Genomic DNA, 12,505 nt, shown 5'->3' with positions numbered 1-12,505 from the left:
TATAATTATTTGCATTAAGCACGCTGTCACCACATTTACACAAATTCGTGGTAAAGGATCACGTGATATGCCACGTCGAGGTTCTAACACGTGGTTCCTGATGCGATCCTCTGTCTAGCCCTATATAAATAATCCCATTTCAACCTAAAGATGGAGACAGCATGTTCCTCAGAAATCCCAAGAGGACCAAACCTACATTCCTTATTCTTTTCGCTGCTAGTATTAAATGCAAAAACTATACATATTTTTCACAAAAATTGTTTTTAAAAATGTTCTCTCTCGGAAAACTACACTTTTGTAGCCGAATAAATGTTTACAAAGATTTATTATAACAAAGTCGATCCTCTATCAATCATTTATCAACAATACTTAACAAAATACAGAAGAGGTCCCATTATCCGACATAAACGCGACCGAAGAACGGTTGGATAATCGAAATTGCTGGATAATTAATACATATTAGTGCAGTGTAGTGAAGAAAGGGACTACGGCATTAGGGCCTACCAGAAATGTTCTAAACAACAAGAAAGAAAGAAAGGTTTTAGGTAAGGCAGTTCCACGATAATCAAATTCGAAAGTAAAACAGGGCAACTGTACATACAGTAATATCACACACGCAGCCCGACAAAGAGAGCAAACACCAAGCACTCAATATAAACAAAGCAGAATTGTAAACACTGTGAAACAGAGGGTACTACTTACATGTACTGACGGACAATGAAGATGGTTGTTTGAACGTCGAAAGCAAGTCTCTCCTGAAAAGATAAAATAGAACATTGAATTCGGTGTATGTTAATATCGTCAAATTTTTACATAACAACATCAAATTGTTAAAATTGGTTATGAATATATCATACTTAACCCTTTGAAGCCGAAGATCGTCTGAATATTATTTATGAATTCAGTCCATACCGCGAAGAAAACACTTCACTTAACCATTAGAAGTCGAATCAGGCGGTACCACATAAGATTTAACATCCCGGTCAAAGCCTTAAGTACGCAACTAAGGAAGTTGCTTTTATCCACCCAGCGAAATTTAGATGGACTATATATATATCAGAGCCACGGTGGTCTAGCGGTTAGAACGCTGGCCTTGTAATCCTGGGGTCTCGGGTTCGATTCCCGGCGGTGCCCGAATTTATAACTTGTGTTGGGCAACGCCGTGGTCTAGGCAACACGGAGTTTTCCTCCGTGGCATCCCAACAATTACTCCATTCACACACAGAAGAAGGCAATGGCAAACCACTTCTGGATCATCTGCCAAGAACGTATATGAACAGGTCCCAGTCCGAGAAAAGGATCGAAGGATCCTGTTCATATGGACCTGTCGTCAAACAGAATACTACTAAAAATAATAATAATAATATATCGCTGAAATTCAAAGATCTTTATGAAATTAGTGATCACAATTTATATTCCGGTTATCAACTCCTCCTGCCTTCTGCCTTTCATCTTTTCGGAGACCGAAAACTGCGTCAATAACTCGACAATTAGATGGCTGACTTTCACGGACGATGGGTCGTGTGGTCTCCTGTGCACTGACCGACGTTTCAGAGGTGATTACTGCCTCCGTTATCAGGGCGATGCACCTTTAATGGAGGCTGCAGGCATTAAACACCTCTGAGACGTCAGAAAACTACCGGATTATACGGCCCAACGTCTCAGAAGACAGTCATATTCATGTTTGCCGTCTTGAGAACATGAAATATTACCGACACGTGACCGACCTTTATATGACAGAAATATATCACACCCACGCGAAAAAAAGCTACCTCCAAATGACTTCACACTAGCTTGAACGCACTTTTGAAATAATAAAAATAAAATTTAAACCCAACGTCAATGTTAAGTTCCATTTCACATCGCTGCGGAGACTCCATACGATTAATTACAAGCTGTGCCGACCTCTGGTGGCACTGTGTCCTTGGCGTTAAGTCTGTGGCCTGGGGATCCCTGACGTATTTTGAGGTTAGCTGCTCCTGTTGATACTGTTGTCATGGCAACAGACGCAGAAGGAAGGAAAGGCATCTCAGAGTGAAGGAAATAAACAGCCTACCAACATTACAGCACGTCGACGTCTGGTCGGGAAGCTGTCAGAACATTTATAACACATTCGCGCCATGAGCCTAAGATAATTTAAATGGGAATCACACAAACAAGTAATCTGTAATAATAATTACTCAGGTCTTACATTTATACAGCGCCTAATGCATAAACTGAAACTTTAATAAGGAAAAAACCATAATGAATATTTTACTAATTAAGTCGATTTGTCACGTGACTAGACCCAAAGTATTCCTTTCATCCTCCTTGTAACTGGAAACAACGAGTAAAGTCCTTAATTAACAGGAGATAACACATTCAGTAAAGAAATAAAGGGACCTTTATAAAACAAAATTTCCCATTGGAGCTTACGCAAGAGAACTTTATCATACCTTCAGTGTGCCCAACGTGTACGCGTGGGTTACTTTTGCTAAAGTACAATCCGTTTACGCAATCTGTATGTTGCTTAACGATGTTTTAAAACACCAATCATGACATCCAGTTACCGGGACCTAGCTTCATTTAAAGACGGGACGTCCCGAATATGAAGCTCTGACGTTAGAGAACATCGATGTAATGAAATAAGAAAGTAAGGAAGAAAGACAGAAGGGACTAAATGCAAAAAGAAATGTGAAAGAACGAGGACTGCAAACTTCGAGACTCGAGACTCGAAAATCGCATCGATACCTCGTCTATTTATATCAAATTTCAAAAAGGACGTCTCGCGTGGTTGTCTGCCTGAACAAGCAGGAAGCACGCAGGTATCCGACAGAGCAACTTCCCTTCCACAACACAGAGATTAATGGTCGAATCTGTGTTTTAAGCTGTCACAATCACGTGTATCCCCCGAGCCAACCAGTCAGCCAGAGCTTGTCAGCGTCCCCGACAGGTGGCAGCAGTCGTGTCACTCGCCTTGTGACGTCACATATCAATCACGCCACGCCCCAGAGCTAGTTGCACGGTGTGAAGAAAAACGTGAACTTCGTCGTACCTGGAAGCGAGCCTTAGTTCACATGATCAGCAGCGGTTGCGTCAGAAAGCCTACTTCACAGCAAGCCGACGTTTCCCATAAAAAATTATGGGTACAACGTACTAGAAATTGATGAAAACAGAGCGTAGCTTCAAATCAAGAACCATCAATTTTTCGGTATAAAATTGCCTGCATCGAGACTTTTAATGTTTTGGGAATATACGAGGTGCGATCGGAACGTTTCCAGACTGTGTCAATAGAGGGTGAACCGGATGTAGTACGAGCTTCTGCCGCTAGGGGGTGCGGCCTACATTCATAGTGAATCAGTGTGCCAGCCGGCATCATCGAATTAGCATTTGTTTCTTAGTTACGGGCGTTTTGGTAGTGCATTACACCGACCCTCCTGCGATTTCGGAATGGCGTGTGCATCAAATTTTGCCAAAGACTCGCCAAAACGGCTACGGAAACCTATGAAATGCTAAAGCAAGCATTTGGGGAGTCCGCAATGGGTCGTGCACAAACTTTTGTGTGGCATTCACGTTTTAAAAATGGCCGAACCTCTGTCGATGATGACGAGCGTTCTGGACGACCATCTTCGAGCACAACGCCCGAAAATGTTACGAAGATTCGGCAGGCCATTCACGAAGATCGACGTCGTACCATCAACGACTTGTGCGACATTGTTGGGATAGGCTATGGGACCTGTCAGCTGATTCTAAAGGAAGAACTCCACATGCGACGCATCCTGTCTGAGGACCAGAAGCAGAATCGACTTCTCGTTTGTCAGGAGCTCAAAGATCTTGCAAGAACCGACCCCAACTTCCTTTCTAAGCTCCGTGTGACTTCTTCCTCTTCCCAAAGATGAAAATTCAGCTAAAGGGAAGGAGATTTGAGACGATAGAAGAGATTCAGGCAGAATCGCAGATGGTGCTTGACAGGCTGACAAAGAAAGATTTCCAGGGATGCTTCCAGGCTTGGCAGCGGCGCTGGGATCGTTGTGTTCACTCCCAGGGGAACTACTTCGAGGGTGATGGATGAATTTAATACCTGAGATAAGTGTACGGGTTTTTATACGCGCAGTCTAGAAACTTTCCGATCGCACCTCGTACATCAACACACCTTGAATGGACGAGTGGAGGAAAGACTATCAATTCTTCTCATCGACAATAGTTGAAAGTGAAGCCTGCTGTCTTGTGGGTCGTAGGACAATGTAGCATGGAAGATATTTACCACGGCTGACGATGGAGGCAGAAGGTACCTCTGAAGTGTATGCACCGTATGCTCAGAAAACGAGCGTGCCTCTAATTTACAACATATAGATGTGATTTTAGGCTGTCTTAAGAGGAACACTTTGGTATTAGGCAAAAATGGTACCAGATATGAGATCAATACGTGCGCATGAGCCCATCAGCGTAACCAAGCTTTACTTTGGCGGCGTGGCAATAATTTCGACTGGGGAACCTTCTTCTCTCCCTCTTAATTAAATTGCCGTGCAGTGTGGAGTTCCAAGGGACATGTGCCGAGAGCTTTTTCGAATCGTAACACAAATGGAGACAGACGGTCCACATAAAAACTTATTTAAACATTTGAAAAGGGAAAAAGTAAACAGCTAAGTATCGTTCCCCACATCCGATAAAACATACTACAGATATCAGCAAGTTAATTAAGTATAGAAAAAACTGTCACTGTTCCTTTTGAGAACGAAACAAAGTCCATAGGAACATCGAAAAAATAAAGTTATTGGACGCTGAAAGAAATGTTACAAAAATGTACTCGACACTGCTTTGAAACACGCTCAATAACTTTTTGCATTGACATGGGCGAACCATCAACAGGTAAACCATAGACTCATACTTTAATTATTACATTTAAAACAGGAGACAGGTAAAAATCTACACTGAACTGTAACAAGAATCTCGTAACAGATATAATCACAGTTTCCATGCTTATAAACTGAGTGACGTAGTATACGATTATCGATCTAATGCCAATTTCTAGGTTTGCTGATCGACGTAAAAGTAAAAGTAAAGTTTGTCCCACTATACGCCATGTAGGCGCTTGGGGTGAGAGGAGGTATAGCTCCTCTCTTCCTTGACCTCGGCACTAGATGGGGGTGAGTGGTCAGCATTACGCCCCGGCCGGCTTTACCCCCGGGAAAGGACCCCGGTACCCATTGTAGAGGAGGCTGGGTGGGCCCCAGAGCCGGTCTGGACGCAGAGGCAAGAGGAAAAAACCTCTGCCCTCGTCGGGGATCGAACCCCGGTCGTCCAGCCCGTAGCTAGACACTATACTGACTGAGCTATCCCGGCTCATTTGCTGATCTACGTATATATCACAAATCGATATTTTTAATTTACGAAAAAAATGCGAACTTAAGTTTATGTGGGGAAATGTGACACAGAGGTCAGGTAGTTCGCCCATATCTTTTGAGTGACGTAGTTTACCATTATCGACATAAAGCAAATTTCCAATCTCATTATCACTGATAGCTTAAAATGCATTGCTAATGAGAGTTCGTGTGTACCGGAGTTCAGGTGGCTGAAGTGTTAATTTACGACTATTTCAGCGGTAGGTAACGATACATAATAAGCGGTCGCTCCCTGTTTCAGAGTAACATCCACGACTGATAAACACCACGACAAACCTAAACTAGCTTGTGTTCTGATCAAAATTCGAATAGGTCAGGTTTAATTATTTGTGTTTTTTTTCCCGTCTAATCACGATTGTATATAAATAAAATTTATACATAAGATATTAAAATATCATTTACATATTTGGTACAACTTTTTACTACATGTTTCGGTTACATCGAACCATCTTCAGGTATATTTTAATATCTTATGTATAATTTTATTTATATACAATCGTGATTAGACGGAAAAAATCACAAATAATTAAATTTTAATTCGCAATATGACGCAATTATATCAACTTCGATCAGGTTTGTCGTATCGATACGAGTAAAATAAACTGTCGCCAAAACAACCCGCATGTCAGCTGTTATTTTTATTATTTATTTAGTGTTCTGTCTGACGACAGGTCCATATGAACAGGATCCTTCCATCCTTTTCTCGGACTGGGACCTGTTCATATACGTTCTTGGCAGATGATCCAGAAGTGGTTTGCCATTGCCTTCTTCTGTGTGTGAATGGAGTAATTGTTGGGATGCCACGGAGGAAAACTCCGTGTTGCCTAGACCACGGCCTTGCCCAACACAAGTTATAAATTCGGGCACCGCCGGGAATCGAACCCGAGACCCCCCAGGATTACAAGGCCAGCGTTCTAACCGCTAGACCACCGTTAAATTACGTACAGTTAAATTACGTACTTGTACAACAGACTACGAAGCACACTTCTTCTGTCATTAGGTCTACTCAGGCTACAGCAGATCTACCAGAGCCTGCGACCCGGCAAAGAATCCTTCCAGGTGGAGTCAGTGAAAAGGATCCAGAACATCTCCGAAGCCCTCGACTATTTGCACGGCCTGGAGGAGCTCAGCAGGTGAGTGTCGCGAGAAAAACAACTTTTAATTACAGTAGGAATCGAGGTGTTCATGGCGCCCGGTATTGTAAGGCGACTTAGTCTGGTAGAAGTTTACGGTCGTTTCAGAGGTCCCTGCTGCCTCCATCAACAGGGCGATTTCAGTTTACTTTCTTAGACATAAACTAGTGGGAGAACGATAGGGTATTGAAGACATTTTCCGCCTTTAATGGAACTCGAAAACCCCGGAATTTCTCTAAGAATTACCACATAAATCAGTTACATTCATTGTATGTGCTGACGTAACGCACTTCTCTGAAAGAGTTGGGTTAAGAACATTTGACATTGAACATAATGCAAGTTCGTGGAACTTCTGTAAATGCGTCACATTAAACGCAGTCTTTATTTATGGCTGCCAGGTGGAGCCACAAGTACGTGGTGCTGGACTGTCCCACAGAGATGGCCAAGGAAATTGTAGTGAGCCACGTTCGTGACGTCACACTAGGAAAACGTACTTACCACTACCTGCTCAGCGGATTGGTAAGTACTGTTGTACCACTCGTAGAAGAAATTTGAAGCACCTAATATTTTATCTGAAATTAAAAACGTAATATGTATGTTTACACAGTTACGTGTTATTATAAATTTTCTGTTATTTCAAAAATAATTATTTCATTCTATTAATTCATTTTTAATTTATTAAACAACGCTTCTTTCGGACACACAGTTCTATCCAGAGTCCAATTTTGGGATCATTAAACTGAATTATACGGAACATCCGACTGGATCTCCCAACCAAGACTACCAACCCTAGCAATCGAAGTCCCACGCCGCGTGCGTTGCATACGCAAACAGGATCCTCTGTGTACCTTACTAATTCATTGTAATTATCCTTTATCATGCGCCTCTGATACTGTAAAATCAACAGAAACGTTGTTCTGTATAATAAAGCTAACCGCTCTGATAACCACACTGTTTATATTTGACTAACTACATGCAGCAGTGTCCTCGTTGATAATCTGACGGTCGCTCAGCTATCCAACATCCTTTTTGCCTTTTTTTTCAAATTCGAAGCTTCATTAACGTGTTGACAAAGTTCCCAAATGAATCCAGTCCACACCCTCCCGCCATATTTCCTTAAGTTTCATTTTAGTATTATCCTTCCCATCTACATCTAGGTCTTGCAAGTGCTCTCTTTCGGTCAGGCGTGTTTTATATGGTCCTTATCTCCCAATTACAAACTATGTGCTCCGTCAATATTTTATTTAACTACTCAGAACAAATTTATAAACTACCTATTGAGTATCTTAGGATAAAATGCTAGACAGCAGTTTCCAGTTCTGAACAACCTAACCTGAAAAATATCTCTTCAAACGGAACGACAGATTTCAAACAACTGCGCTCGTAAATTTACACGTAATTAAGGACTTTGCCGGGTTAAAATCATTTCAGTTTCTTATCGAGCGAAACATAGACTTTCTTGTGGAGATAACAGTCGCTCAGCTAGCCAAAGAATGCCTCGCCTTTCATTTAGCCCAAAGGTTCATTAACGTGTTCAACACCGGAACCCCTCAGTCAGATAAATACGACCCACACTCATGTATTTTAAAGCGAGTACAAACCTACATAAAGTCTGCAACGTCTTACGGACAAAAGTACCTTAATACACGATGACAGCAGAACAAACCGATTCCACATTCATAAAACAGCCTTGAAAACCATTCTATTTAAACCCAATTCAGTGCATTCATTTGTCGCATTATTCTTGTTCTTAAAAAAATCCTATTTTCAATACTTTAATATCCCTTCCTCTGTACACTCACACACAAAAAAATTAAAACCTTGTACCAATGACGAAGATACACCGACTACAGACTGACGGACAAACAATTCCATTTTAGCCCGCTCATTATTTCCAGACATCACTCTGAAACACAACTCAGCTGGAGTTCTGACATCTTTGTCTGTATTTGGTGAATAATTTTACGCTAGAGAACTAATGTACATGTGCGGAGAGATGCGAACGCAAAGCGGTGTCAAATAAGTCTCACTTCTCAATTACCATACTTAATTCCCTGAACAGGCTGAGATGCAACCCGCCGCGCGCAGTCACTAGGGCACTATAATCTTTGTGGGTTTAATAGCGGGGCAGACACGTAAATGAGTTATAGGGCGGAGAAATGATAAATGCAGATTCAATGAAACTTAAATTTTATGAGATGATAAAGTTGAGTCATATTGTGATAAATATATATTTGTTTAAATCTTGTCAGTCTAATCACAATACAAAATTCCTATTAATATTAAAATATTACTATAATTAACATTTAAATATTTAATAGGAATTTTATTGTGATTAGACTGACAAGATTTAAACAAATAAACAAAAACTTAAATTTTAGTAACACACGCAGATAAATAAACAATAATTCAAAATAAGACTCTGTAACACAGGTGGTATTTAGTAAAATCTTAGTTTTTAAGGTAAGAGATTATTAGACACCCATGGCAGAACCTCAAGTTGAAGGACTACCCCTTGTCTTCCGTCACATTTATTAATCAAAATCTGAGCTACCCTTCACACCTACAGGCATTCTCCTCCATCCGTACTCGAGGACGCGCCATATATTGCGTAACTGACCACCAACTAACTACATTGTGCATAATCGTCTTTCAGACGCTAATAGTTACCCACCCAGCCACGATATTTTCCACCTCTTTATAGAACGCGGAAGTTCATTAGCGTGTTAACAAAAACTACTGTCAGCAGCTTACAGTATAATCCTACAGTATACGAAGAATAATGAATTGGAAAGGATAAGGAAGTAAGCGTTCGTGATCTCGTAGAGGTACTGAGGACAATCACGAAAACAACTAGGATAGCTGGTCCCCGGACAGAGATTTGAACCCGTAACTTCCCTATACGACTTAGAAGTGTTAACAAATCTACAGCGACGTGAGTTTCCATGAGACCATCATGGAATTCACAGAAACAGGTCTTCGACGTTTGTGCTCGTGAGTAACTCGTGTGGTGTTGCTTTGTGCAGATTATGGACGACCGATGGGAGAGTGAAGTTATCGAGTATGGTGCTATCAACATCACAGGCTTCAGGATAATAGACTCATCACGACGATACGTGAAGGACTTCCTGGAGGGATGGCGGAAGCTAGACCCTAACACGTCTCAAGGTGCAGGCCGGGAGTCCATCTCGGTAGGTTTTCCGCTCTCCTTGATACCGCATAATAAAACATACGACTCAAAATTTAAATTCTTTCAAATTAATTTTCATATACATATTGTAGCTATTTAATAGCTATCTCTCAGAACAAACCTCGACGTCACGCCAAAATTCATCTAAATTTCACCACAAATTAACGAAAGATTCTGTACATAATTTTGTGACGTGTCTTTTAGGCACAGTCAGCGCTCATGTACGATGCAGTATTTGTATTGGTCGAGGCGTTCAACAAGATCCTGAAGAAGAAGCCGGATACGTTTCGGACCAACTTCCGGCGAGGTCAGATTTTCAACAACGGCAGCAGAGGAATGGACTGTAACACGAGCCAAGGCTGGGTCACTCCCTGGGAGCACGGGGACAAGATATCCCGTCACTTGAGAAAGGTATGCAGTTTATTCGTCTACGGATTCGAAGTTTCGAGCAACTCGACAACTGACGCTTGCAAACCGGAATTTTTTTTCTAAACTTACTGAAACTAAATGTTTTCGTAGATTCACTGCGCCAAACCATATACAAATAAACAACGATTTACTGGGATAAAAACACTATAAATGGTAGATTAGTTTTACTTATGACTTAGGATCTTATTAAATTAGAAAGAAACAGCGTAAAGACGACAGAACAACACATAAATCCACTGATATAATACGTTAAAATGTCGAGGTTGTACTTCTGGGTTTTATAATCTTATAGACTAACGCTTCGGAAGAACATACTGCTTCCTTCTGCATGGCTGAAGTTACAACTCCAGTTGCGTCCGCATGCGAGGCTACTCATTCCATTACCGTGTCGCAGGCCCGAGGTGCGATAAAGCAGAATTGTTGCCTAGAAAAACGATCTGTGGACGAATTCCGGTAGGATTTCTCGCAAAGGAGCACTAACGCATACATCTTTTCCAAAATCTCCTCTAAAGTTCGTAAGACAGGAAAATTCATAGCTCCAAGCCAATTCCTCAAGATAGAAAAGTGTTTCCCTCTAGATCACCAGATGGCGACTGACCAGACAATGCTCGTTGGAATCCATGTGTCGTTGCGGGGAGATTTGTTCTCTCCGTATTCAAGATCTCGTGTGGAGATCAGTGCGAGGATTTAATGGGATGGGCCAAGATCCCACTTCTCTACGGCGTTGGCCAAACAGCAAATCGCGGCTTGGCCAGTTATTGGACAAGTACAAGCGATGCTCGGTCGTCCTTTTCCGAGCTCATGAGAGCATCTCGACCGGTGAAACTGTACTTAGGATAACAGATTAGCACCTGTGACAGTTATGAATTGTTACAATGCTTCCATATACGAGCCAGCAGTAGCTACTGTAGTCCTTAATCAAAATCCAGTCTCATCAGAATTTAATTTAACACGAATTAGAAGTACATTATGCTTCAAATTCATTTTAAGTTTGGTTATTTTATAAATAAACCCTTCGAAGCCGAATTTCCACTAAACAATACTTCAGAATTCAGTCCGTACTTCAAAGAAAATGCAATGGGTCACCACTGCAAAGATAAATAGGTTAATTATATTATCATAATTAATATCTGTTCACACTGAGAATAGTAAAAGACTAACAAATACAAAATTGCACAGTTAGTGATCGTTAGACGACACTTATAGTTACCACCGGGCTTTAAAGATTTAAGGTCTTCAGCTGAGTCTTTGTGCGTCCGCTGATGGAGTCACACTGAACCGATAGCAAAGTCTTTCTGGCGGAGGAACGGACCATCGTTAAACTTGGCTCATCTAACGAAAACCACAGGGGCTCATTGCATTGCCTATAGACATATAAATGCTAAAACCCTTTTCGTCTTGGATGGTGAATTCCATAAGACGTAAAAGAAATCCAAACCTCCTTAAACTTTTATTTCACTGCTATCAACAAAAGCTCATCGGAATAAATACAACATTAATCCCATCTGACTCGACAGTCTGGAAGCTGTAATTCAGAACGGTGTGTGTATGGTTCAATCCTCCGTCTTTATGGAACCGACCGACCGATCTTATATTATCCTCGGTGTTACTATTATTCCTCTTTTGTTCGGTCTGCTACCGTTTCGTACTCCATCAAGTAAAGATTGAAGTCGCTCAAATACTAAGAGACCTAACCCCACCACACACAGACACATCTTCCTCTCCAGTTCTCTCCTCCCTTAGATTTAATTTTCCAGTGTAGAAAAGGAGAAAAGTCGAGCCCTCGCAACGAATGATCGATAAGTCAGCCATGACGTCATGACTAACCAGCCACGTGATATAGGATAGTGGGAGTGAACGAGCGGGCGAGGGTGACATTTTCTAATCACTTTCAAACGCAAGGTTCCAGCAGTCACTAACCACCTGGTTAAGTAATCAACAACCATTCGTTCAGCACGCAGAGCATGGCATAAACACCGATTAATCCCCCTTTTTATCGTTGTTATGGAGACACGTGGTGTTCTCTTTGAGGTAGGAACTCAACTTAGATAAGCCTCGAGCTTCAAGTCCAGATTCTACCTCATCAGTCTACAATCTCTTCCAGAAGCCTTCTACGGTATCTTCACCTACATTTACCAGGACGAACGGGCACTGAATGGAAACCTTAAAAGTCAAAAAATCCCCCCCCTCCGTTAAATGTAGTGTCTCTCCCAAAATTTTCTTCTCTCTCTGTTCACTGTTCTTCCAAAGGGTTAAGCACAGAACACACAGTGTTTCCGGAAGAATTTTTTTTCATTGAAACGGACCACTGTGGGCGTTTTCCGCGTCACATGGCACAGCAGGTGGCCTAGCCATCAGGGATAAGCAGACAC

At 41.5% G+C, this 12,505-nt stretch overlaps 1 protein-coding gene and 1 long non-coding RNA gene across 3 annotated transcripts in view; one reads left to right on the top strand and one right to left on the bottom strand.

Annotated features, from left to right (window-relative positions):
• The window catches only part of LOC147874174 (uncharacterized), a 128,101-nt gene that overhangs the window by 75,017 nt on the left and 40,579 nt on the right, over positions 1-12,505 (bottom strand). Inside the window, exon 2 of the long non-coding RNA XR_015534453.1 lies at positions 703-755. This is a non-coding gene — a long non-coding RNA (uncharacterized LOC147874174). The remainder of the gene's footprint in view (positions 1-702; positions 756-12,505) is intronic.
• The window catches only part of LOC110829553 (glutamate receptor 1-like), a 166,604-nt gene that overhangs the window by 119,884 nt on the left and 34,215 nt on the right, over positions 1-12,505 (top strand). For both annotated transcript variants that reach the window (XM_087346211.1, XM_087346212.1), the window contains exons 5-8: positions 6,382-6,514; positions 6,913-7,033; positions 9,541-9,705; positions 9,909-10,115. In XM_087346211.1, coding sequence (XP_087202337.1) covers positions 6,382-6,514; positions 6,913-7,033; positions 9,541-9,705; positions 9,909-10,115 — 626 coding nt within the window. The remainder of the gene's footprint in view (positions 1-6,381; positions 6,515-6,912; positions 7,034-9,540; positions 9,706-9,908; positions 10,116-12,505) is intronic.

This window comes from Zootermopsis nevadensis, unplaced genomic scaffold (genome assembly GCF_977971745.1).
Source record: "Zootermopsis nevadensis isolate Lab colony 2312 unplaced genomic scaffold, Znev_1.0 Znev_ptg000010l, whole genome shotgun sequence".
Lineage (NCBI taxonomy): Eukaryota > Metazoa > Arthropoda > Insecta > Blattodea > Termopsidae > Zootermopsis > Zootermopsis nevadensis.
This window is presented reverse-complemented; position numbering and strand designations above follow the sequence as displayed.